The following is a 27,443-nucleotide window of genomic DNA, read 5'->3' as shown; positions in this document are numbered from 1 at the left end:
CTTGCCTGTGACTCTGACACTTTCTTGCCTTTCTTTTGAGAGGTAAACTATATTAAAGCAGTGATAGCAAATATTAATAGACCAGTTGTTTAATTATGAATCGTTTCAATTTTGCTAAATAGTGACTAAAACTCTTCTCTCTCTCTCTCTCTCTCTCTCTCTCTCTCTCTCTCTCTCTCTCTCTCTCTCTCTCTCTCTTTTTCTTGATAAAACTGTGCTGCCTGGCTATTGGCTGGACTTTTTGTATTTGGTTCATTCATCAGAGATTGAACTGAAATTAAGATAGAAGATGTATTATATGTTGGAATTCATAAGCTTTGAAGACTATGTAAGCCTGTTACCATGGGTGTACACAATTGCATAAAACATATTTGGATTAAAAAAAAACCTAATAGTTCTGCTGGATGGTAGCTCACACCTTTAGTCCCAGCACTGGGGAGGCAGAGGCAAGCAGATATCTGTGAGTTTGAGGCCAGCCAGGTCTGCAGAGTGAGTTCCAAGGCAGCCAGGACACAGTAATCTTGTCTTGAAAAATCAAAACAAACAAAAACCTACCTAATAATTGTTTATTTGGTTATTCTTTAGAAATTCTATTATTACTTTAGAAAGTGTTGCTTTATAGAGCGTCTCTTCTGTTCCAAGTATAGCTGCACTCCACTGAATGATATTTTTAGATAGGGCACTACAGACCCCCCACAGGTGGGTCCTCTCTCCATTGCTTAAAATCCCTTAAGAACATGCTTTATTCAGATTAGAACTGGCATACTGTGTAGTTGCCTCATGGTTAGTCTGAAAGAAGTCCTCTACATTTACCATCCCACCACCCAGTGGTCAGATCACTGGGTCTTCACTGTTTCTGAGACTATATAAGCAACCCTTAGACTTTTATTTATTTATTTTGTTTTTTTAGAGGCAGGGTTTCTCTGTGTAGCCCTGACTGTCCTGGAATTCACCAGGCTGGCCTTGAACTCACAGAGATCCACCTGCCTCTGCCTCCCAAGTGCTGGGATTAAAGACGTGCTCCACTACTGCCCGGCTTCAGATTTTTTTTTTAATTAAAATATTATTATTTGGGCTGGAGAGATGGCTCAACAGTTAATACTGGCTGTTCTTCCAGAAAACCCAGCTTCAATTCCCAGCACCCACATGGCAGCTCACAACTGTCTGTAACTCCAGTTGCAGGGGATCTGGCACCCTTACTCAGACTTACATACAGGCAAAACATCAATGCACATAAAAATAAATAAATCCTTAAAAAATAATATTTTAGCCAGGTGGTGGTGGTGCACACCTTTAATCCCAACACGGGGGAGGCAGAGGCAGGTGGATCTCTGAGTTCAAAGCCACCTGGTCTACTGAGCGAGTTCCAGGACAGCCAGGGCTGTTACACAGAGAAACTGTGATTTTATGTGTATGAGCATTTTGTTACATGTATGTTTGTGCACCATGTATATGTGGATGCTAGGAATCTAACCCCGGGGTCTCTGGAAGAGTAGTCAGTGCTTTAACCTCTGAACCATTGCTCTCTAAGATTTTAATTTTAGTTATTTATTTAAAATTGTCTCTGTATATGTGTGCATACCCAAGGAGGTCTAAGGTGTTAGATCTCTAGAGGTGGAGTTACAGGTGGTTTTGAGCCACTTGACATAGGTTCTGGGAATACACTGTAGTCCTCTGCAAGAGCAGTAAGAGTTCTTTACTGCTAAGTCATCTTTCTAGCTCTCCCCTTTTAAAATTTATTTTAATGTATAGGTGTTTTGCCTGCATGTATGCATACACATAAAATCTGTGAGTGCCTGGTGCCTTTGCGAGCCTGAGAGCATCGGATTCCCCTGGAACTGGAGTTATAATTTCCATGTGGGTGCCGGGAAAATTGAATTTCGGTTCTTTACAAGAATAAGTGCTCAGCCGGGCGGTGGTGGCGCACGCCTTTAATCCCAGCACTCGGGAGGCAGAGGCAGGCGGATCTCTGTGAGTTCGAGACCAGCCTGGTCTACAAGAGCTAGTTCCAGGACAGGCTCCAACCCTGTCTCGAAAAACCAAAAAATAAATAAATAAATAAATAAATAAGTGCTTTAAACTGCTGAGCCATTTTTCTAGTCTCTTTGTGAAACTTCTTAACATTCTTCACTAGTTTAAAGTGTACTATGCACTATAATACATAAGTGATAAACTAGTTTTCCCTGAAGACCTGTTTCCCAAAGCCTTCTGTGTTCCTACTCTAGCTTAAAGAGTTCCCTTAGCCGGGCGATGGTGGCGCACGCCTTTAATCCCAGCACTCGGGAGGCAGAGGCAGGTGGATCTCTGTGACCAGCCTGGTCTACAGAGCTAGTTCCAGGACAGGCTCCAAAGCCACAGAGAAACCCTGTCTCGAAAAACCAAAAAAAAAAAAAAGAGTTCCCTTAGCATTTTGTGGTTCTGAGTACTAGGTGCTGTGTTGCCTTGGTTTGTGGTAGTGTGTGTGGTATCCAGAATTGTGGTCTGGGTGCACAGTGTTAGCAGTTTGGGTGGTCCTGGATGCTGTGTTCTTGAGACACTGTGTTATGCTGTGCTGTGGTCATTGCTGTGGTACTACTGGGTATTGGGTTAGTAATATGTGTGTGATACTACTGATGTTCTGTGCAAAGTTATCAAACCTGTTTTCTTTTTTGGTTTTTTAAGACAGGATTTCTTTGTGTAGTCCTGCTGTCCTGGAACTTGCTTTGCAGGCTGGCCTCAAACTCACAGAGATCCACCTGCCTCTGCCTCCCGAGTGCTAGGATTAAATAAAGGCATGTACCACTACTGCCCGGTTGTCAAACATTTTTTGTGGAGCCTAGTTAAGGAGGGTTTAATTGGGTGGAAAGGCTCTCAGGTTTTTGCCTTTTTGCTGGAGTTGATCTAAACCATTCTGTGGTTATGACTTGTTTTCCCAGGATGGTGTGTAGTGATAGGAGCGGCAGGCTATGTTCCTGTCACCCGGCCGCCCGCACGGCTAGCTTATACCGAAATAATTGCAAGGAAACTGTAATCTTTTAAACATTGCCTGGCCCATTAGTTCCAGCCTCTTATTGGCTAGCTCTTACATATTGATCTAACCCATTTTTAATATTCTGTGTAGCACCACGAGCTGGCTTACCAGGAAAGATCTTAACCTGCGTCTGTCTGGAGTGGGAGAATCATGGCAACTGCCTGACTCGGCTTCTTTCTCCCAGAATTCTGTTCAGTCTACTCCACCTACCTAATTTTCTGTCCTATCAGGGCCAAGGCAGTCTCTTTATTTAACCAATGAAATTAACACAAAACAGAAGACTCTCCCCCATCAATGGTGATGGTTTTTTGTTTTGTTTTGTTTTTGCAAAGTCTTGCTATGTGGCCCAGATTAGCCTGGGACTCAAGCTCTGTCCAGGCTGGCCTCAAACTTAACAGAGATCATCTTGATTCCACCTGAATAATATTACATATGTCAGCTACCACACTTGGCTTTCTTGTTTTCTTTAAGGTGCTGGGTATTGAATCTGGGGCCATATACGTGCTTAATAGGCACTCTTCCACTGAGCTGCATGCCTACCTTACTTACTGCCTTACCCGTAGGATCTTCTTGAATGTGTTCTTTGTTGTTAGCATTCTCTCATAATATTGCAGGCTTTTCCCTCTGAGGCTTCTCTCACTGCGAAGAAGAAACTTGTCTTTCAGTTATGGGTTGTTTTGATAATATGTTCTCTCTGTCATGGTTTTTTTTGATACTTTTGTTCCTTTTCATTTTCACTATTTAGAGAGCTTGAATTATAGATCCTGGACCCTATATTATGATATCTTCCACCTTTTTTTTTTTTGAGGTAGTGCCTTTTTTTTCTGGCCCTGGTTAGCCTGAAACTCACTGTGTATCCCAGGCTGGTCTTGGTCTTCCAGCAATCGTCCTCTCTCTGACTCTTGAGTATTAGAATTACAAGTTTATACCACCATACCTGGGTTTTAAAACATTTTTTTAAACATGAGAATTCAGAGGAAAAGACGTGTGACAAGCCAGTTAGAGGAGGTCTGGTGTGACACCCATGGAAACATGAAGTTGGTGGTGAAAGGTCATTTGTCATAGAAGTTTTTTTATGAGGTGCCTGTGACTGAAAATTGCATCCCTCTCAGGAACATAGTGTCTCTACATGAGACACAACTGAAGCCTTGGTGTATATGTGTTGTATGTGTGTGCTTCCCATTCTTGTACAACTCAGGGTTTCTTACCTCATTCTCTTGAGGACCTTTGCTCATCATAAGAAAATTGGGCCTAGGGGCTGGAGAGATAGCTCAGTGGTTAAGAGCACTAGCTGTTGTTCCAGAGGTCCTGAGTTTAATTCCCAGCAACCACATGGTGGCTCACAATCATCTGTAATGAGATCTAGCGCCCTCTTCTGGCGTGCGGGCATACATGGAGGCAGAATGTGTATACATAATAAATAAATAAATCTTAAAAGAAAAAAGAAAAAGAAAAGAGGGCTAGATGGAGAGATGGCTCAGAGATTAAGAGCATTGCCTGCTCTTCCAAAGGTCCTGAGTTCAATTCCCAGGAACCACATGGTGGCTCACAACCATCTGTAATGGGGTCTGGTACCCTCTTCTGGCCTTCAGGCATACACACAGACAGAATATTGTATACATAATAAATAAATAAATATTTAAAAAACTAAACGTGAAAAGAAAAGAAAATTGGGCTTAGCCATTGTGTTGCACAAATTTAATCCTAGTAGTTGCGAGGCAGAGGCAGCCAATCTCTATGAGTTTGAGGTACATGTAGTGGATAATACAGATTTTAATCTCACTGCTGAATTAAAAACTAGATTATGTATATATTAAGATAAATCTAGAGGAATCCAGGCCATATGGTGTTATCTCTGGCTGCTAAGGATAGAAACCTCTTTACTTTCACTTTTCCTTTTATGCCGCAAATGTATGTCTTTTGTGCATCTCTTAACATCAAAGTCAAAACTATGGGCTACTGTATGCCAAGAGGAATTTGAAGGAGAAAGCTCTGTACAACCACACATAGATAGGACTTGCTAGTGAGGGCTCAAAAGCTGTGAAGTCTGAAAACTAGAGACCCCTTTTCTTTCTGCTTGGACCTGAGTGATTACACAGCTTCCATCAGATTTCCTCAAGATCCTTACATGAAAGCCTGGACACATTAAAGGGTTTCAGAATACTTCTTTAGGTGTACAAAAATCTGATAAAGAAGCACTCTAACTGATGAAGTGAGGTTTAAATAGTGGGATTTTTAAAAAGTGGGATGGCTGTGTATTGGTGTAAACTTTTGTTTTTTGAGATAGGATCTCTCTGTATGTAGTAAGTAGCTCTGGCTGTTCTGGAACTTGCTCTGTAGACCATGCTGGCCTTGAACTCATGGTGATCTCTCTTCCTCTATCTTCTGAATGCTGGGATTAAAGGGGTGCACCACCATTGCCTGACTGCTACCTGTATTTTATCGGTTTAGTTATTTGTGTGTGTGTGCGCGCGCGTGCGTGTGTGTGCGTGTACACATATGTCATGCATGGCCCATATTTGACATTAGAGAACAACTTGCATTAGTCATTCTTTCCTGCCACATGTGTTTAATGATTAAGTAGATTGGCAGCAGGCACTTTACCATCTAAGCTATTTTGCATGCTCAGTAGCAGTTACTTTAAGTATTTGCTGATTTGATCAACACTGGAATGTGTAGAAATTGGGGTAGAGAGGATACGATGTCAGACATGGCTCTCACTTCCCCCCTTTCTCTTCTGTAGAACCATAGTAGAATTACCAGTACTTTGAGCTCATGGATCTGTTGTTCTGACTTCAGAATCTTTTGCATGTGTGGTTTAGCTGTGACCAGTAGCCAACCTCACCCCTTTCTCCTTCCAACTGACATGTGGGATACTGGGCCAGAGATAGTGTAGTCTATGTTGAGGTTCTTCTGCTTTGCAAGCTGAACCCTTCCCAAGCATTGTGAGTATTATTCACTAAGATGCTCAGAAGTCCTACAGAGTCTGCCATTGTCCCTCCCTTCTTCCTTTACTTTTTAAATTTTAGGTAGCATGCCGGGCGGTGGTGGCGCACGCTTTTAATCCCAGCACTTGGGAGGCAGAGGCAGGCGGATCTCTGTGAGTTCGAGGCCAGCCTGGACTACAAGAGCTAGTTCCAGGACAGGAACCAAAAGCTACAGAGAAACCCTGTCTCGAAAAACAAAAAAAAAACAAAAAACAAATAAATTTTAGGTAGCATCTTTCCATGTAACTATAGCTTACCTGGAACTCTCTGTGTAGACCAGACTGGCATTAGCCCACAGAGATCATCCTGCCTTTGCCTCCCAAGTGCTGTAATTAAAGGCCATGCTACCCACCTTGCTGACCATTGTCGTTTCTGCTTTATAAGGAATAAACGGTGACTCGGTGGTTAACAAAAAATTGGGACAGAATTCTTCAAGGTCACTTTTGTTGGGCAAGTTGTAATCATCCCATCTACTGTATTTGTATCAATGCAGAGTATGTCGGCCATGTACCCTCTTTGCCCCTACTTCTTGATTATAAAGAACATTTGATGCTGTTCAAAGGGGGTGTATCAGCAAATTATAAGAATAAACATAATGCCTTCTGGGGATTAAGCCCATGTGATCAACCTCCTAAACAGATGAGAAGTGCACATTCCTTGTCTCCTAGTGACTTATTCTCCCATCTTTTCATGTCTTAATATCCTGTGGGGTTTATGGAGCTTCAGTTAGTGGTACCCAGCTCAATCATGCTGCAAAGTAGGTCCACAATTAATGGCAGGCTTCTAATGTCACCTGCACCTGCCTCCAAGGGTTCTAACATCTGACTGACTGAGGTACTTACTGGTGGAGGGTGCCGGTGATTGTGATCCTCACAGGTGGATGTAGAGGCTGAGTTCCTGATTTTACATGAAGGAGATGAAGAGATTTTGGTAGCTGCTGGTGACTGATGTGTATTGCAGTTCACAGGATATTCTTCGCTTTAGGTGCAGAGGTGAGGCACTTGTTTTGTAAGTAGCTGTATGTATGTAGTATGGATATGTCCAAGATCTTGTGTGTAGGCCGGTGTTTTCCATTTTATACAGATGGTAAATAGAGTGAGGGATATTCCCTCTCACCCTTTTGGTACCTTCTTCACTGGATCTTCTGTAGTTCTGAAGCCTAGTGTGAAACGTTACAACTCTTGGAAGAGAAGTTATCTTGTGAAACTAGTCTCTTGTCCCCAAAGGGAATGTGTATGTAGTGAAAGGTACATTGGTGTCAATGTCATGGTGATCTAATAAGATGGACACAATCAGAATCCAGACATGTCATTGCCTTTCATGAATGGGTATGCATCATAACATGAATGGGTGGTAGATATCGTCCATAGGTAGACAAGATCAAGATATCAACAGCATGCTTTTTTGTTTTGTTTTGCTTTTGCCTTTTTTTGTTTCTCTGTGTATCCTTTCTGATTTTCTTGATTCAGGGTTTCCCTGTGTAGCCTTGGCTGTCCTGGAACTGTTTTGTAGAACAGGCTAACCTTAAACACACAGAGATCTGCCTGCCTCTGCCTCCCGAGTGTTGAGATTAAAGTCATGCACCAACATGTCTGGCACCAGCATGCTCTTTTCTGTGAGTAGATATGCCTTTCAGCATTGGTGTCATGCTGTCATTCATGAGTGAATAGTGTTGGGACATTAATGATATGCTGTAATGTCTTCTGTTCTTGGATGTTAGTTGCCTTCATATATCTGGGACCCTGGGTGTAGGACCCAAGAGTAAGTGTTATCTCTTTGTTATGGTGGGGCCACAGCTTGTCTGAGTTATTATATGGGTATAATGGGAATAATGGTTCTGCACCTGGGAGAAGAATGCTCATTATTTCTGGTTGTGCACCTTATATGTGTTGTTGGCTGTTCTCAGGGTGTTGAAGGTGCGAATGCAGCTGAGGGTCATCTCTTACCAAAGTCAAATATAGATCTAGGTTCAGGCAGAAGTTAGTCTGTAAATGATAAAGACAGTGCCTGTAGGTAGTGGGGCATGGTCGGTCTGTTCCCTGTTTGGCTTCAAGACTTGCTCCTGCACTGCGCTAAGACACAGTCCTCACCAATGCTGTCTGAGCTTCAAGGATGTCACAAAGAGCCAACAATTATTAGAGGAACTCACCCAGTTTGAGTTGTGTCTCTTGGATGTAGGTGACCAAAGACAGGACTGGGCGTGGGGGTCCTAAGAGACCATCTCCTTCAGCCTACAGTCATCTGTTCAACCCAGTATGCTCCCCCTCTCCCGTTTAATGTAGATTTGCCCCTAAGGAGCTGGGGAAGTAGGAACAAGCCCTTTGAGAGAATGTATTTGCTGGCTCTTGGCCTCTGACCATTTGGGCAACAAGGTTAGCCTGGCAGGAAGGACTCCATTGAAGCAGAATTCTGGCCAAGACTATTGGGAGAGGAGCTGAAAGCCTCTGACACTCAGGAGTATTCTGCCACAACAAATTAAAACCAGTAAAGCTCCTGCCTCTACCTGTGGGTATTAGGTTACTTCCTCAGAGTTCTCACTCTCAGCACTGGAGAAAAGAAAGGAAGAACAAAACCAAAACCAAACAAATAACCAGTGCTTCAAGCTGGGCCTGGTGGTAGTACATACCTCTTAGGAGACTGAGGCAGAAGGATAAATGTGAGTTGGAGGCTAGTTTGGGATGCATAGTGAAGCCTTGCCTCAAACAAAAACAAGGGGCTAAAGACATGGCTCAGCTGTTAAAAAAAGAGTATTGACTGCTATTCTAGAGGACCTGGGTTAAATTCCAAGTACCTACATATCAACTCATAACCATTTAAAACTCCAGTTCTAGGGAATTGACATCCCTTTCTGACTTCTTCAGACACCAGCTTTCGTGTAGTACACAGGCTTGCATGCAGGCAAAACACCCATACACGTAAATATAAATAATTATTTAAAAATTTAAAAATGTATGTGTACGCATCTCTTCACATGTCTAAGTCCCCTGGCACTGCCTTTTTTGTTTTGTTTTGTTTTGAGACTAAATCTCTGTTTGTAACCCTGGCTACCCTGGAAGTCATTATGTAGACTGGACCAGTCTGACCTTGCACTCACATAAATCCTTCTATCTGTACCTTCTGAGTGCTCTGATTAAAGGCATATGCCACCATGCTCAATTCTATCCCTGACATTTTCTGTGTGTGCAGTGAGTGATGAGCCTCAGGTCCTCATGCTTGCACAGCAGTCATTTTATAATTGAACTGTCTCCTTAGCCCAAGATAAGTATTTTCATTGACCCATGTTAGAAATTTTCCTAGGAAGCCTAAAGGGCATTTAGACACCAAGTAGCTTCTAGCTGGGAGACAAATGAACCACGATTGGAGATGCCATAACAATGTCGAATATGGGTTTGTTTTCTAACACCCACATCATAGCTGCTTGCACCTTCAGTTTCAGGAGTTACAGTGCCCTCTCCAGCCTCTGTAGGCACCAGGCATACACACGGTACACATACATAAATGATTATGATGGGTCCAGTCTGGGTTGGCTACAGGTGACCAGAGTACTTCTCGCAGTGGCCTGGATGCCAGCTGATATTTGATGCTACAGGGGTGAGAAAGAAGCACTGAGTGCCCAGGAGACCAGGGTAGCACGCCAGGGCATGTTGCTGGTCTGAGGTGTTGCAGAGGCCAAGTGAGTAGAATGCTGGAGCATCACTGTGGTTCTGAAAACATCCAGGAGCTACAGGAGTTGACCTGATATGAAATATGAGATATAAATTAAAGTTCATTCTTTGTGTGTCTACATGTCTAGGTGCCATGGCATCATTTATTGAAAAAGACTGCGTTTTCTCCATCCATTTGTTTTTGTACTTTTCTCAGGAGTAAGTTGGGCATGTTTGCATGGATCCCATTAGGTTTTTATTTTGAGAACTTAGAAAAGTACAGAGGGGGCCTGGAGAGATGGCTCAGATGTTAAGAGCATTGCCTGCTTTTCCAAAGGTCCTGAGTTCAATTCCCAGCAACTACATGGTGGCTCACAACCATCTGTAATGAGGTCTGGTGCCCTCTTCTGGCCTGCAGGCATACACACAGACAGAATATTGTATACATAATAAATAAATAATTATTAAAAAAAAAGAAAAGTCCAGAGACCTGTCTATAGTGATGCACACCTGCAAACCACCCCCCCCCCGGCCACACACACACTTGTAGGTGGATTAGGAGTTTAAAGGTCATCCTTAGCTACAAAGCAAATTTAAGGTCAGCCTGGGCTATATAAAATCCTGCCTCGGGCTGGAGAGATAGCTCAGAGGTTAAGAGCACTGGCTGCTCTTCCAGAGGTCCTGAGTTCAGTTCCCAGCAACCACATGGTGGTTCACAACCATCTGTACTGAGATCTGGCGCCCTCCTCTGGCGTGCGGGCATACATGGAGGCAGAATGTTGTATACATAATAAATAAATAAATCTTTAAAAAAAAATAAAATCCTGCTTCAAACACCCAAAAAATAGCAGGGTAGTGGCGGTGCATACCTTTAATACCCTTTAATCCCAGTACCCAGGAAACAGAAGCAGATCTCTGAATTTGAGGTCAGCCTGGTCTATAGGGTGAGTTCCAGGACAGCCAGGGCTACACAGAGAAACCCTGTCTTGAAAAACAAAAAAGCAACAAAATAAAAATAATAAATAACTAGGAAGAAAAAAAAAGCTGTAGAACTTTGAAAGGGGAATTTGAGGAGCCTCATGTGCTTTCTGTCTTTGTGCAGATGCACAAGTGCATGCACACCTGTTTTCAGGCATACCCAGTCCTCCTCTTTCTGGTTTCCAGCAATTCTAGGGATGGTCCTTCCACCTCTCTGTGACATTCTCTTGCACATCATTGACAGAGCATTCCTTATCACATCAGACAAATGGTCTGTGCTTTCAGTAGACCAGCTAGATGACTGACAGATTGATTCCTTGGAGCTAGTGCTGACGTATAGAAGTTTTAGATGGTGTGGGCAACTGGTAGCTCCCCTCCTCCCTTTGTTCTCTGTCATCTGAGTTCTTTCCTTCTCTTTGGACCTTAGGGATTGTATATACAGTAGTTACGGTCTTCATTGAATTGTGCGGAACACAGGCTTACCACACATGTGAAATACACACCTGGGACTGTAGAAAGGGAAGGGAGGTAGGGTGGTTGTGCACCAGGCTGTGGAGTGGGATGGGAGGCAATTGAATATGCTCAAGGAATTCGCCACCCTACTGGACTGTTCTGTTACTAAATAGAACAATGTTGACAGTCTGGAGGGCAGAGAGCAAATCAGAAAACTAACAAGTTTAAATTTTAATCTTTTGTCCTTATACTTTTTTCTTTTCTTTTTATTTCGTTTGTTTATTTATTTATTTTGTTTTTTGAGACAGGGCTTCTCTGTGTCGCTTTGGAGCCTTTCCTGGAACTTGCTCTGTAGAACAGGTTGACCTTGAGCTCACAGAAATTTGCCTTCCTCTGCCTCCCCTAGTGCCGGGATGAAAGGATGAGTCACTATCACCAGGCATTCTTTTTTTTTTCTCTTCTCTTCTCTTCTCTTCTCTTCTCTTCTCTTCTCTTCTCTTCTCTTCTCTTCTCTTCTCTTCTCTTCTCATCTGGTTTTTTCCATCAGTAACTGTCCTGGAACTCTCTCTGTAGACCAGATTGGCCTTGAACTCATAGATATCCACCTGCCTCTGCCTCCCTAAAGTTGGGATTAAAGGTATGCACCACCACTGCCCGGCTTATACTTTTCTTTTCTTAAAGATAGGGTGTCACTATATAGATTTGGTTAGCCTGGAACTCTGAATATAGATCATGCAGGCCTCCCTCAGTTTGTTGTAATTCTCCTATATCAGCCTCTTTTTGACTTGCTGGCATTACAGTCATGTGCCACCATGTGGCTTAATATTCTTAGTAGTTTTCAGCCAAATTCAAGAATGATTTAGCGTTAAGCAACATTCTGAGTTTTACTTCTGTGGTTGTGTGGTCGTGACAGTATTGGTTGACATAACTGTGCTGATTTTAAACTTAGAGGATAAAAGTGTTTTTGAAAAATGTTTCTGCACACTTCAGCAAAGAGCATAAAGTCATAGGCTGACCTGATCCATGGGGATAAGGGGCTGACCCAGATATCATGGCAGATACATGGTGCTGATTCCAAAGAGCTGGTTTCTCAAGCACCTAGTAGCCTCTTGGCAATTAACATACATCCCAGGTTGAGATTGCTGGTCTTGCCTTTCTCTGACCAGCCATGGCCCGTTAATGCCCAGTGCAAATAATTTGGGGCTGCAATGTGTTGAACAGAATGCTCTCTGACTGACAGATGGGTTCATTTTCTTAGCACTGCTGTCGCCCCTTGTATCCTTGCACTTCAAGAATGAGATGAGTGGGGCTGGAGAGATGGCTCAGAGGGTAAGAGCACTGGCTGCTCTTCCAGAGGTCCTGAGTTCAATTCCCAGCAACCACTTGATGGCTCACAGCCATCTGTAATGTAATGAGACCTGGTGCCTTCCTTGCCAGCAATACATTGTATGCTTAATAAATAAATAAATCTTAAAAAAAAAAAGAATGAGATGAGTGTTGGGATACACCGCTCTTACAAAATGTCACCTTCCTTCCTGAGTTTAGATGCTGGGCCTTCTGAAGTATAGGGACAAAGGATCAGGGTATGCCTTTTAAGGTCGAATGCTGTCTGGCCCACATATCCTAGGGTATAATAGTTTGGAATTCTGAGGTGCCCATCTAGCACATTGAAGGGCCCTTGCACAATTGATGGAGTTAGAATTTTCTCAAAGTTTCTGTTCACCTGGCAAATGGATGTCCAAAAGGAGGCCTAGTCCCTTAGATTTGGGTTTTCCTTCTACACCACGCTATGGTACAGAGTGCCTGGCAGTCAAGCATAGCCCATGACTTACCACTCAATGGAAGGGCTCTAACCCTAGGATCCAGTGTTCAAACAGCTGAACCTCTCAAATGCCCCCATCCTTGTTATTTCCTAATTTGCTGCCCTCAGGTGCTCTTGAGTGGTGCTGTTGAGGCCATCGCTGTATAGCCATGGCTGGCCAGGAATGCTATATCAATGATTCTCAACTTGTGGGTTGCAACCTATTTGACAAACTTCTTTTTTTTTTAAGATTTATTTATTAATTATGTATACAGCATTCTACCTGCATGTGTCCCTACAGGCCAGAAGAGGGCACCAGATCTCATTACAGATGGTTGTGAGCCATCATGTGGTTGCTGGGAATTGAACTCAGAACCTCTGGAAGAACAGTCAGTGCTCTTAACCTCTGAGCCATCTCTCCAGCCCCTTTGACAAGCTTCTATCTCAAAATGTTTACATTACACTTCCTAACAGTAGCAAAATTACAGTTATGAGTAGCAATGAAATAATTTTATGGTTGGGGTCAGCACAACATGAGGAACTGTAAAGGGTTACAGCATTAGGAAAGTGAGAACCACACTACTCTATATATACCCAGAATTCACCTTTGCCTCCCAAGTGCTGAAGTTAAAGGGATTCACCACATGCTCAGCTGAGGGCCAACCTTAAATAAGAGAATTGGCAGGAGACGCTACAGACTAATGGTTCTCAACCTTCCTAATGCTGTGACCATGTAATGCAGTTCCTCATGGGTGACCCCCAACCATAAAATTATTTTCATTGCTACTTGTAATTTTGCCACTGTTAGGAATCAAATGAAAATATATGATACGGGGGCTGGACAGATGGCTCAGCGGTTAAGAGCATTGTGTGCTCTTCCAAAGGTCCTGAGTTCAATTCCCAGCAATCACATGGTGGCTCACAACCATCTGTAATGAGCTCTGGTGCCCTCTTCTGGTCTTCAGGCATACACGCAGAAAGAATATTGCATACATAATAAATAAATAAATATAATATTTTTAAGAATATGTGATACGCTGAATATCTGATAGGGGGACCTTTGTGTGGAGGGATCATTTGACCCCAAAGGGATTGTGACTCACAGGTTTAGAACTACTGTTACAGATGTACAAGTGCTACAGGGTTAGTCTCAGTACAGCAATGTGGAATCCACATTCCTGTGTTACAAGTGAGGTTGGGGGCTGGAGAGATGGCTTAGTGATTAAGAGCACTAGCTGTTGTTCTTCCAGAGGTCCTGAGTTCAATTCCCAGCAACCACATGGTGGCTCACAACCATCTGTAATGAGATCTAGCACCCACTTCTGGCGTGCGGGCATACATGGAGGCAGAATGTTGTATACATAATAAATAAATCTTTTTTTTTTAAAGAAGTGAGGTTAGGATGTGGCCAAGGGTAGCGTTTAATTACCTATTATGTAGTATTTACTGCTAACAACTGGCCATCCATTGTGGGGTCAGCATCAGCTAAGTTTTATTTGTGCATATCTCCAATTCTGATAAAAATCAAAGAAAAATTTAAAACAGCTGTTAGAGGCCAGGGCACTAACTTAGTCGATAATGGACTTGTCATGCAAATTTGATGACTTGAGATTGATTCCCATCACTCACAGAAGCAGCCAGCTATAATAATCAACCCTCAGGAGATGGAGACAGGATCCTTGGGGCAGGCTGGCTCGATAGCCATTTTCCTGAAGAACACCCTTAAGGTTGATCTCTGACTTCCACTTGCACCTTTTCAAACACAGATACACACACACAATGGTATTGGAAGCCTTGATGGTAACAGATAGATGTAATCCCAGCATTTGAGGAGCTAAGGCAGAGGGAATGTGAATTGGAGGCCAACCTGAGCCTCTTCTTAAAACACAAGCAGAGCTGGGCGGTGGTGGCGTACTCCTTTAATCCCAGCACTAGGGAGGCAGAGGCAGGCGGATCTCTATGAGTTCGAGGCCAGCCTGGTCTGCAAGAGTTAGTTCCAGGACAGGCTGCGAAGCAACACAGAGAAACCCTGTCTCGGGGGAAAAAAACCACAAGCAGAAAATTAATGGAAGCTGGCTATGATATATCATGTTATATGCTTGGGAAAGCAGAGGCACAATCTCTGCAATTTCAAGATCAGCCAGTAATAAATCTTGCCTCAAAAAAAAATCTTTTAATGGTTTTAAATAATAATAGAATACTGTGTCTATAACCTAAAATGAAAAGGTCTGTCTGCACAATGCAAAAAGTTATAAGGATCAGGTATGATGGTACAATTCTATAATCTCAACTACTCAGGAAGACTGAGGCAGGATCATGCATTCAAGGGATCAGGATAAGAGGGCTTGGAATGTCAGAAAAAGTATATTGGAGCTGGAGAGATGGCCCATCAGTTAAAAGCACCGGCTCTTCCAGATACCCAGGTTAAATTCCCAGCACCCATATGGCGGCTCACAACTGTCTATAACACCAGTTCCAGAGGATACAATGCCCTCACACAGATACACATGCAGGCAAAACACCAATGAACATAAAATAAATTATTTTTTGAAAAAAGAAAAAGTATGTTTAAGGAGAAAATATTTTGTATGAATATATTATATAGGTAGGTACTAATATGTATGTATATTAATAGTAAAAATAGTTGGAGGACTAGAGAAATGATTCATTGGTTAAGAGCCCTAGCTGCTCTTGCAACAGACCCTGGTTCTGTTCCTAGCACCTAAACATCAACTCATAACCGTCCATAACTCCAGTTCCAGGAGATCCAGTGTCCTCTTCTGGCTTCCATGAGCACCAGGCATGCACATAGTACACTTATATGCATGCAGGCTAAACACTCATACGGTATTTTGTTTGTTTCTGTTTTTTTTAAACATGATTTCTTTGTGTAGCCCTGGCTATTCTGATACTAGCTCCATGTTGGCATCGAATTCATAGAGATCCACTTGTCTCTGCCTCCCGAATGCTGGGATAAAGGCATGCACAGCCACCACTTGGCAATCTTTTTTTAATTTGAGACAGTCTTTATAGTCCTGGCTGTCAAGAAACTCAGTATGTAGACAAGGCTGGCTTCAAACTCATAAGAAATCCACCTGCCTCTGCTTCCCAAATTCTGGACTTAAAGGCACATGGCACTATGCCCAGCTAAAATAATTTTGTAATTTGAAAACCGTTGTGAATTTATAAATCACATAGTAGGCAAGGACCAAATGCCAGAAAGAGATGAGAAAAGCAAACGACAAGTACCCAAAAGTATCTTTAGAGAAAATGCAGATTAAGTATATTGTGTTTTGACCAATTGTATAGCAATAACTGGATTCTGTTAGCCCTAGTAGTGGTGCTTTGACCCATCTCCCCATGACTACCCAGCAGCAGATTTCATCTGTGTGTTCTGTCCATGGGCTATGCCTGGAGCCTAGGGACCTAAGTTAGAGTCTTGGTGGCTCTGGCTGGCTGCTTCAGAAATACCTATTGGCATGGGCCAGAAGTGGGTTACTTTGTAGCTATAACAGGGATCATGGATCCTTTCTGGTTGTACTCTTAGGAGAAAGAGATGTTATTCTGCCTATGTATACTTTAATGCCTTTTAAAAAAAACGTAGTAAACATCTGGAAAGATGCCCATAGCTTAGACCCTTTTTAATCCTTTATTTCAAATTGAGAAGAATGGAATGAGAAGAGCAACGAGATGGAGACAGGACTTTTTTGCTCTGTTTTTCTCTGAATTTTTCATGTGGTAATCCAGAAAACTACAGTGGAGACTATTGCTCTGCTGCCACTCATGTGTCTTTCTTATTCACAGGTATGGATCTTGGAGGGAGCCCGTCAACCCCTACTATGTCAACTCTGGCTATGCCCTGGCCCCAGCCACCAGCGCCAATGACAGTGAACAGCAGAGCCTGTCCAGTGATGCTGACACCCTATCCCTTACGGACAGTAGCGTGTAAGTCCAAAACTTGCTGACTGTATGCTTCAGTGCTCTTTGCTTACCCCACTGGCTGGTCCTTACTGATTGATTCTTGTAGTAATAATGGCGGCGGGGCTGCGTCCCCAGCACCCCAGCCGCCTGCTCGGCTAGCTTTTGCCCCGAAATAACAACACACAAACTGTATTCATTTAAACACTGCTTGGCCCTTTAACTTTAGCCCTTACTGGCTAATTCTGATATACCGATCAACCCATCTCTAATAATCTGTGAGCACCGGTCTTACCGGGAAGATTCTAGGTCGGAGCTTCATCGCGTGTGTCTGCCTGGGAGCGGAGCATGGCGTCTCTCTGAGGCGTCTTCTCCAGAGAGGAGAGCTGTCGAGTCTGAGCTCACTTCCTCTTCCTCCCAGCATTCTGTTCTGTTTACTCCTCCCACCTATCTCCTAACCAATGAGAGCCAAGCAGTTTCTTTTTATTTAACCAATGACCTTCCTCCGTCACATTCTTGTAAAGCTTGACTTGAGTGTCCCCAAGGAACAAACACTAAGCTGGCCATGGTATCTTATATTTGCAAGCCCAGAACTTGTGATGCTGAAGCTGGAGAATTGTCATGATTGCAAACCAACCTGATCTATAGAATGAGGCTGTTAAAACAGAAACCCTAAAGAAAGAGGACAGACTGCCCTGTGAGTTACAGTATCCTTCAAAAACTAGCCCAAGGGCCAAGGTGTAATTAATTCAATGGCAGCCCTGGGTTTAATCCCTAGCACAACAGCAGCAAAATTGTTTAAAAATCCTGGAAAACTAGGTGGTAGTGGCACACGCCTTTATTCCCAGCACTCCCAAGGTAGAGGCAGGTGAATATCTTGGAGTTCAAGGCCAGCCCTGGTCTACAGAGAAGGTTACAGGACAGGCTCTAAAGCTACTGAGAAACCCTGTCTTGAAAAACAAACAAAAAATCCTGGTACGGAGCCGGGTGGTGGTGGCCCACGCCTTTAATCACAGCATTTGGGAGGGAGAGACTAGTGGATCTTTTTAGTTCAAGGCCAGCCTTGTCTACAGAGTTCTAGGACAGCTAGGACTGTTGCACAGAGAAACCCTGTATCAAAAGACAAAAACAAAACCAAAAAAAATCCTGGAACGGAATCCAAGCTAGAGTTGAAGTTTGTATTAGTTCTCTCTCCTAGAGGCCAAGCAGCTTTTAAGAGCAGAGGACTCAGAGAAACTGGAGGTTCATCCTCTACAGAGGATAGATTTCACTGGGAAGATGGGCCCAGGTAACAGGCAGCCTTCTCTCCAGGCAGGACTGGAGACAGTCCTGGGATCCATCAGGTTATATGAATGTGTTTCTTGCCCATGTTGTTCTGCCTTGGACTCTATTATATATACAATGTTCTGTCTGCATGTATGCTTACATACCATAAAAGGGCACCAGATCTCATTATAGATAGTTGTGAGCCACCGTGTGGTTGCTGGGAATTGAACTCAGGACCCCTGGAAGAGCAGCCAATGCTCTTAACCGCTGAGCCATCTCTCCAACCCCATGCATCTTGATATATCGTGAATAGTCCTGGGGAGCTGGGGAGACTGTATTCTGTGCTAAGACCAGTTCCCTGAGTGTCTGAGTTCCAAGCCATGGAGAGGCAGATCTGAGCCTCCACTTCCCTGATACTATGATCACAACTTAGGAGCTTGTTTTTTCTAATGTGGTCACATTCCCGGAAGTCCTTGTGGGAATAGACCTGTCATGAACCACCTCCTGCCGGTGGCTTTTTGGAGCTCAGGTGCATATTAAGTAATTAAATTAAGTAATTTAATGGCATAAAACATTTTGTTGAGTTAACCCTTCAGCCTGGAGTTTCTTGGAGTTCTAACTCAGTCACGCTTAGTCCAGGTTTGCCCCATTCCTTGGGCTCCCTCCAAAAGCACCCTAGTGTTGGATTAAGTCTTTGCTTATTACAGTGACCAGGAGCAAGTCTTCTAATCGCCACTAGATGTCCCTATTTCATGACTGCGCAGGGTTCCCAACAGGGTTCTTGGCCTAGCTCAGCAGTTCTGCTCTACCTGTGTGTCTCTTTGCGTGAAAGCTGGGAAATTGGTAGGTATAAATTAGAAGGAAGGAGAGTGCTCACCAATGGTATATATGGGGGTGTGTGTGTGTGTGTGTGTGTGTGTGTGTGTGTGTGTGTGTGTGTGTGTAGAAGCCAGAGGTCAGCACTAGGTGTTTTCCAGTGTTGATCTCCAGGCACACTCCTTTAATCCCAGCATCTGGGAGGCAGAGGCAAGTAGAGCTCTGTGAGTGTGAGGCCAGCTGGTCTACAGAGTGAGTTCCAGGACAGCCAGAGCTACATATTGAGACCCTGTCTTTAAAAAGGGGGATAAGCCGGGCGGTGGTGGCGCACACCTTTAATCCCAGCACTTGGGAGGCAGAGGCAGGCGGATCTCTGTGAGTTTGAGACCAGCCTGGTCTACAAGAGCTAGTTCCAGGACAGGCTCCAAAACCACAGAGAAACCCTGTCTCGAAAAACAAAACAAAACAAAAAAACAAACAAAGTATAAAAAGGGGGATAAATACACACACACACACACTGTGTTATATGTTCTGCCTGCATGTTTGGTTTTGGGGGATGTTTGGCATTTTGTTTTTTTGTTGTTGTTGTTGTTTTGTTTTTGTTTTTTTGTTTTTGATTTTTAAGACAGCGCTTCTCTGTGTGACAGTTCTGGCTATCCTGGAACTCAATGTGTAGACCAGGCTGTCCTTGAACTCACAGGATCTGCCTGCCTGCTTCTGTCCCTGAGTGCTGAAATTAAAGACGTGCAGCACCACCAGCCGGCTTGCATTTATGTATTTGTACAATGTGTGTGTCTAGTGCCCAGGAGGACAGATGAGGGTGTAAGATATCCTAGACCTAGAGTGGTTTTGAGCTACCATGTAGATGCTAGGTCCTCTGGAAGAACAAATGCTCTTAACCACAGAGCTGACTCCACAGCTCCCTAAAATTTTAAAAAATTTATTATGAGTGTGAAAAAAAGAATGTAGGTGTGTGTGTGTGTGTGCGCGCGCGCGCATTATAGCACATGTGGAGATCAGAGAGCAACTATAGAGTGGTTTTTGGTTTTCTCCTATTACCTTGTGGGATCCAGGAATTGAATTTCAATTATCAAGCCTACACACCTATTGTATTCCCAAACGACCTCTACCCACTGAACAATCTTGTTGACACTAAACCTGGAGGTCACTTATTCAGTAAAATTAGCTGAGCAGTGAGCATCAGGGACCTTCCAATGCTAGGACTGTAGGCATACACTTCCGTGCCCAGCTTTGTTTTATTTTTTAAGTGGATGCTGGGGAATCATGTTGTTGTAGCAAGTACTTTACAGCTGATCTAGCTCCCCAGCTCCCCACTTTCCACTATTGTGTGTCTGTGTAGTTGTGTAGTTTTACTTTTTGTTTTCATTTATATAAGTGAGCATTTCTTAGAGAAACTTAGCAGCATAGCAGGCCACATAATCTGGTTTCACTGTCATCTCATTTCTGTGTTCTAATCTAGACACTTCAATCACTTTTCACCCCCCCGCAGAAGATTCTGATTAAACAAATGCAGCACTGAAGACATAACTGTTAGCAGTTTACCAAATCTAATGGCTTAATTATAAAGGAGAATATTCCCTAAATATTTTAGACAGTTCACAAAAACTGAATAACATTGATACCAACAGGAGTCACGTGTCCTCCTACCAGATATCTCCCCCAGATAGAATTTCTGTGTTAACCCTAGCTGTCCCAAAGCTCACTCTGTAGACCAGTCTGACCTCTCAAAGATCCTCCTGCCTCTGCCTCCTGAGTGCTGGAACTAAATGCTTGAACCACCACTAACCGGCTGAAACCAGTTTCTAACTATCTATTATATAAAAGTCTTAGGGTTACAAGGAATAGCTTTCAGAGTACTTACGATAGCTGCTTTGGGACTATAGCATTTCTAATTACGTTCTAGCTTCCCAACCCTAGAATGTAAATTGTTTTAAGTAACATATTTTTAAAGCAACAGTATTTTTTAAAGTAAGCTTATTAAAGAATGATTTTTGTTATTGTTGTTTATTGGTGTGTCAAATCATGCCTAGATAGTAGTGAGGGGCCTAATAACCTGTTTGGTTGGTTAGTTGGGGTTTTTTTTGTTTGTTTGTTTTGTGCTTTTAATTTTTTCATTCATTTTATATACCAGCCACAATTCCGTTCCCACCCCCTACTCCCTCCCACCCCCCTCCACTTCCCATTGAAGGTAAGGCCTGCCACGGGGAGTCTACAAAGCCTGGTACATTCAGTTGTGACAGGACTAAGCCCCCCCCCCATTCAAGGCTGAGCAAAGGCATCCCACCATAGGGAAATATAAATATGCCCAGGGGGCCCTCAAGTAGACAAAGCTACACAACTGTCTCCCAAATGCACAGGGCCTAGTTGGGTCCCATGCAGGCTCCACAGCTGACCATCTAGAGTTCCCAGGAGGTTGGCTCATCAGTTCTCTGCAGATTTCCTCATCTGATCTTGACCTGTCCCTCTTCTAAAACTTGTTGAATGAGTAAATTCCACACTGATTTTGCTAAATTATTTGCTACAGGCATTATAGAAATACATGGTTTGTTTAGAGTTATATTAATTCATAATTAACAACTAATAACAAATTTGAGCTGAGGTAGTGGTAGTGCATGTCTTTAATCCCAGTACTTGGGAGGCAGAGGCAGGGCTACACAGAGAAACCCTATCTTGAAAATTAAAAAACAACAAAAAGAAAGAAAAAAACAAGTTTGAAGCACATGATACTATTTTAGGATGAGAAAGCATTTACAAGAAAATAAGGTTAGAGACTGGAGCGAAGGCTCAGTGGTTAAGAGTACCAGCTGCTCTTTGAGAGGACCTGGGTTCAATTCCCACCACCCACATGGCAGTTCACAACTGTCTATGACTCCAGGGGATTCTGCATCCTCACTAAGACATACATGTAGCAAAATACAAATGAAAATAAATAAGCTTGTGACTAGGATGTAGCTCAGTGGTAGAGTGCTTGCGTAGAAGGCTAGATTCAAGCCTCAGTGCAAAACTACATGCATGCATGCGTACGTACGTACATACATACATACATACATACATACATACATACATACATACATTGGGGGAAATAAAGAAGGCTGTAAGTTTGAAATTTTGCTGCTGAAAATTCTGTCTTTATCCAAGAAGTCTGTAGTAGTTTTTAGGGCTCACTCTAGAAGCCAAATTAACATCTCAGCAATCCATTCTGGCTGAGAGAGGTACACCAGCTCCAGGCCAGAAGGACAGAGCCAGAGATGCAGCCAGCAGGAGGAGTATTGTGGAAGCCCATTTGTCTAGGACTGAGGTACTTCATCCTAATTCTGTTTCCTCCTTCCATCTCCACACCAACTTCTCTGTCCCCAGCACAGATAGACCACTTGCTAGGCTAGGCACTCACCTCCATGTCTCTTTCACTACACTTACTGAATGTAGTTTTAGAGGATGGTCCCCTTTATGTTCATGGTTTTTGTTGTTTGTTTTATGTTTTGGAGACAAGGTCTTTCTGTGTGGCCCTGACTGTCCTGGAACTCACTGTGTAGACCAGGGTTGCCTCAACTTACCAAAATCTGCCTGCCTCTGCCTCCGGAGTGCTGGAATTAAAGGCGTGTGCTACCACTCCCGGCTTGTACCAGTTTTGTGGCTGGTTCTTTTCATTTGCCTGCCCTTAAACATTCCTCCAACACATGACTTTTTAAAATAGAGCATGCCATCTTCTGCTGCTCGGAACTGAGTTTGGCCAGTGCCATGTGGCATATATTGGACTGTTTCCTTTTCTACTCCAGTAATCATGTGGTAGTGATACCAGGATGGACTTTGTCTCTTTGTGTTTTGTTATATCTGAGGAATGTCTCATTTAATTCTCTCTTAATTAATTAATTTTGAGACAGGGTCTTACTCTGTAGCCCATGCTGGCCTGGAACTCACTGTGAAGACCAGGCCGGCTTTGAATTTAGAGATCCACTACCTCTGCCTCCTTAGTGCTGAGATTAAAAGTGTGTATACTTGGCTATATTTCGATTTTGAATCTTTGAATGTTGACATTTTCAGCAACACTCTTTTCCTGAAGTCCTTTGTGACCTCTCACTGCCAGAGTAGTTGCCATCATAGCCCCATCAGAAGAGGACCGCAGTTGTGTCTGTAGCACCTGGTCCTCCTCGTCCTATGGAACTCATAAGACTTAACCTCCAGCATAACCTTTTCTGCAGCCTCTGAATATTTTCTTAAGAAAAGAACATGTTGGGGCTAAAGAGGTGGCTCAGTGGTTAAGAGCATTGAACTTCTCTTCCAGAGGACCTGGGTTCAATTCCCAGTACCCACATGGCGCTCACAACTGTCTGTAATTACAGTTCCAGGGGACCCCACACATGGTAAAAAACACTTATATATAAAATAAAAAAAGAGAAAAGATCATATTATCAAAATGGAGACACTTAAAATACATGTAGATGGTTTTTGTTTTAGGGGTAAGATAGATCCTCATGTAAACAAGGCTGGCTTCCACTTCCCAAGTGCCAAGGCTATAGGCATGTACCACTCTACCCAGCTAATGCAATGCTTGCGTTAGACCCATGGCTTCGTGCATGCTAAGCAAACACTCTGTCAGCTGAGCTATGTCCACAGCCCCAAGCATAGGCAATTTTTCTTTGATAATCTGTTCATCTTAGATTTTATTGGGAGACTTAAGAAATTAGTATACAAAACTACCACCTGTATTTAAACATACATCTGAGGCAAAAAATGAAATGATGTTTCTCACTATACCTTTTGGGATAGCTTATGAGTTTCTCACGTTGGAGCCGTAATTGGATCATACAACTGTTCAACAAGGTGTTTCCTAATACGATGACACCCATCTTTAGATGTAGTGGGTTTTTTTTTTTTTGGTTTTTTTTTTTTTTGGTTTTTCGAGACAGGGTTTCTCTGTGGCTTTGGAGCCTGTCCTGGAACTAGCTCTGTAGACCAGGCTGGTCTCGAACTCACAGAGATCCACCTGCCTCTTTAGATGTAGTTTTTGAGGACAAGCCTAATCCGCAGAGGCTGGGATTTTAAAGTGTTGTGTCTAAGTATAGAAGAAACAGGTTTCAGCTGTTGGCTTTAGGCCACCTACTATCTTGAGTGCCTGGGAATCCAAGTCATAAGAATTTTAAACTCCCATTCCTCTATTCTCTATGTCCCCTTTGCATATGTAAAAGGAAAAACACTGTAATACTACCCTCTTGCCCAAGCACCTGGGAAGGTTGCCAGGGTAATCCTCTGATGGGGATGTGTCTTTTCTGCTGTCAAGCATAGTATGGTTGGGGTTCCGCTGTCCTTGATGACTTCCCACCTCCCCCAGAGGGGCAGGATACACAGATCACACACCTTAACTGCCCTGTGGACTCTTTGATTAGCAAGATAATTTAAAAACCTATCCTATTTGCCATGGAGATTGCAGTCTTCCCACCCACCTGTTTTCATGTAACTAGAGAACTGTAGTGAGAAGACCCAGCACTTTGATTTGTCAGCCTGTCTTTTCTGATTTGCTAGTTCCATTTGTTGCCATGATTGATTCCTAGAGCACTTTCTAGAACTATGGGATAGAGGCTGGGCAGTTTCACAAGATGTTGGATTTGTTGTCTATCTCAAATAAGCAAGAGTCTGGCCTTTTAGTGACCTTAGTCCTTGGATTTATGGCTGCTAAAGGCTGTTTATAGTTGGCCTTACATGTTTGCTTTGCTCTTCTAAAAGACTCACAGTGGCCTGGGTTCAGTCCCCAGAATCTACACATGTGCTGTGGTACATATACTTACCCATATACATGCATAAACTATATACATGGTGTGTGTGTAATAAAAATTTTTAATGTGAAAATGATTCTTAGCTATCAAACTTTCAGACTTTATAGACTCAGAGATAAATAAAGTAAGGGCAGCTGATCTTCATTGAAATGTTGATAAAATAGTAGCTAGAAGAATATTTTATGACTGAGTTCCTGGGCTTTTTTATATATGAATTTTATGTGTGTGTGTCATGAAGTGCATGTAAGTAACATATATGCATGCACATGGGATATATCATTGCTATCAGTAATGCCCATGGGCTGGTAAGTATATGGTACTCTGCTGTATCTTATTTTCTACTTGAGCTAATGGCTATATCTTTTGTCTATTCAGGGATGGAATCCCCCCATACAGGATCCGTAAGCAGCACCGAAGGGAGATGCAGGAGAGTGTCCAAGTTAATGGGCGGGTGCCTCTACCTCACATTCCTGTAAGTCCCACATATTCAGCAACACTATACCTTCTCTCCAGATGCCTAACTGGTTTCCTACACAGAGTTGGCCACCATGGCACCAATCAGTAGGAGAGATACTTGGTAGGCTTCTTAGGACCACAGCTTACCACTGGGCACAGCAGACAGTCTGTCTGAGTGATGTTGAGCTGAGAGATAACCATCAGAGTAGATAGTCTATGGTAGCTCCCAAATCTTGAACCGCTTCTTTTGCTCAGTAACAGGAAGTGACTTCCAGTTAGCACCCACCCTTCCCTGTATGGTTTCCCTGTAAAGTCAGATGTTCTTCTGTAGTAGTTCTGAGAAGATGGATTTCTACTTGTGACCCAGCCCTGGACATTGCAAGTCACCTGATCCCAGGGTATGTTAGATATCCATTCACAGGCTTTACTACTGAAGGAACTTGTCCTTTTTGTGGCTGAGCCGTGGGTGCTGCCGTGTAGACATCTTGGCTCAGAAGCTGCCTCAGCATTGCCTCTTGGGTAATACAGTAGCTTGTCCTGAGCCTGTTGACTCTGTGTTTGAGTAGGCATTTATAGCTCTCTCTACTTGCACTGACCACTAGTGGCACACAGAACAATTATTGTTCCTTCTGGCACACAGGCTTTGGGCAGAAAACTTGTAGGAGAACTTGGGGAGCTTGTAGCAGTGTTCTCCACCCATACCCGTGTAGGGAGGACGGGCAATTCAGAGCATCACACAGACATCGGCATTTGTTTTGATTCATTTTATTATTTTGAGACAGCAACTATGTAGCTCTGGCTTACCTTGAGCTCACTGTGTAGACCAGGGTGATCTTGAACTCACAGAAATCCACTTGTTTCTCCTGGGCACTGGGATTGAAGATATGCACCATCACACCCAGCCTCATCAGAATTTCTTAGTTGGAGTCTTTTAGCTTTTTGACTGCACCTTCAGTTCCCAAGTTAGGAAAGATTCATTTGTGATTGGAAAATCGTGTTCATTTTACATATGATGTATTTTGTGTCTCCCATTGCTGTAACAGAGCCTAGAATCCCAACCCTCCTGAGTGCAATTCTACTCTGATTACACTCAGCCATGCATCAGGACCAGGCACTGCTCCATCCAGGATTTCCTTTGAACTAGTGTATGCTGTGGGACTAGCCTGCTTCAGAACCAGAAGTTCACCCTAGGAGTTTTTAGTGACTGGTGCTGTACTTACTCAGCTTGATCCTGTGTTCCTAGTGCTGTTTACACTGAACCTCAGGAATTCCCCACCTTATGTCATGAATGTTTTTCTGTGACGAGTTGTGAATATTTAGTGTAGGGCATGTTGGTCAAGGTACTGACCACTATCTGTCTGGGAGCATGTATACCTGCTCACTCAGGGGTGCCACAACCTACGCATACCAGGACCATGCCCAGGCCTCCAGTAATTTAGTTGTGAGTGGCTAGAGAGAAGTCCACGTCTTCAGGTCAGTGCTCAGTGAAGGAAGAAAGGGAGCCAATGAGGATGTTAGTGTCTCTGTAAAAGGGAACCATAAATACCTGCTTTAAAATAGATGTAACCAGCAAGGTTACATAGTGGATAGATATACCTGCCTCCAAGCTTGATGATCTATGTTCTATCTGTAGAACCTACCTGGTGAAAGGGGAGAATAGAACCAACTCCTGCAAGTTATCCTCTGATCTCTACGTAGTGCCATTGTGCACATATCTACCATGTGCATGCTCACATATTCAAACAAATAAATGTATAAGAACTTTAAAATAACTAAGATCCAGTTTTCCTGTACACATCCTCTTACTAGGCTGTCACTGTGCTGCTCTATAAAGGATGCAGGACCGTCCTGTGAAGGCAACCCTACTGACTATTGTGTCTCTCTCCAGCGCACTTACCGAATGCCAAAGGAGATCCGGGTAGAACCACAGAAATTTGCTGAAGAGCTTATTCATCGTCTAGAGGCTGTCCAACGCACTCGAGAAGCTGAAGAGAAGCTGGAAGAACGGCTGAAGCGTGTACGGATGGTGAGTGGACTATATGCTTAGAACCGTGTCAAGGCCACTATTTCCTGTGGCTTGGAAGTCCTGCACTTAGGGTAGCCTCCATTCTGAAATGTTCTACTCAGCCTGCTTCTTACTATTTCTGGAGCCCACCTGCCTTTCTGTTCAGCACCTTGTTCCTCTCTCTTTTACTATGAACTGAGCTTAGTGTTTCCCCCAGCAATCTCTTCCTGCCAGGAGATGCCTAGGAGGAAGTTCCCAAGGCTCCCAACATTTGAAGAAGACAGGAAACTGACAAAACGGCTATGTGCCTAGCCTTG

The 27,443-nt window shown here is 43.3% G+C and overlaps 1 protein-coding gene across 3 annotated transcripts in view; it reads left to right on the top strand.

Moving 5' to 3' along the window:
• The window catches only part of Axin1 (axin 1), a 64,305-nt gene that overhangs the window by 28,128 nt on the left and 8,734 nt on the right, over positions 1-27,443 (top strand). For all 3 annotated transcript variants that reach the window (XM_075941427.1, XM_075941426.1, XM_075941425.1), the window contains 3 exons: positions 16,678-16,818; positions 25,041-25,137; positions 27,010-27,147. In XM_075941427.1, the coding sequence (XP_075797542.1) occupies positions 16,678-16,818; positions 25,041-25,137; positions 27,010-27,147 (376 nt within the window). The remainder of the gene's footprint in view (positions 1-16,677; positions 16,819-25,040; positions 25,138-27,009; positions 27,148-27,443) is intronic.

The sequence above is a fragment of the Microtus pennsylvanicus genome, chromosome 11 (assembly GCF_037038515.1).
Source record: "Microtus pennsylvanicus isolate mMicPen1 chromosome 11, mMicPen1.hap1, whole genome shotgun sequence".
Taxonomy (NCBI): domain Eukaryota; kingdom Metazoa; phylum Chordata; class Mammalia; order Rodentia; family Cricetidae; genus Microtus; species Microtus pennsylvanicus.
Note: the sequence above shows the minus strand (reverse complement) of the source record. Positions and strands in the feature narration are given on the sequence as shown.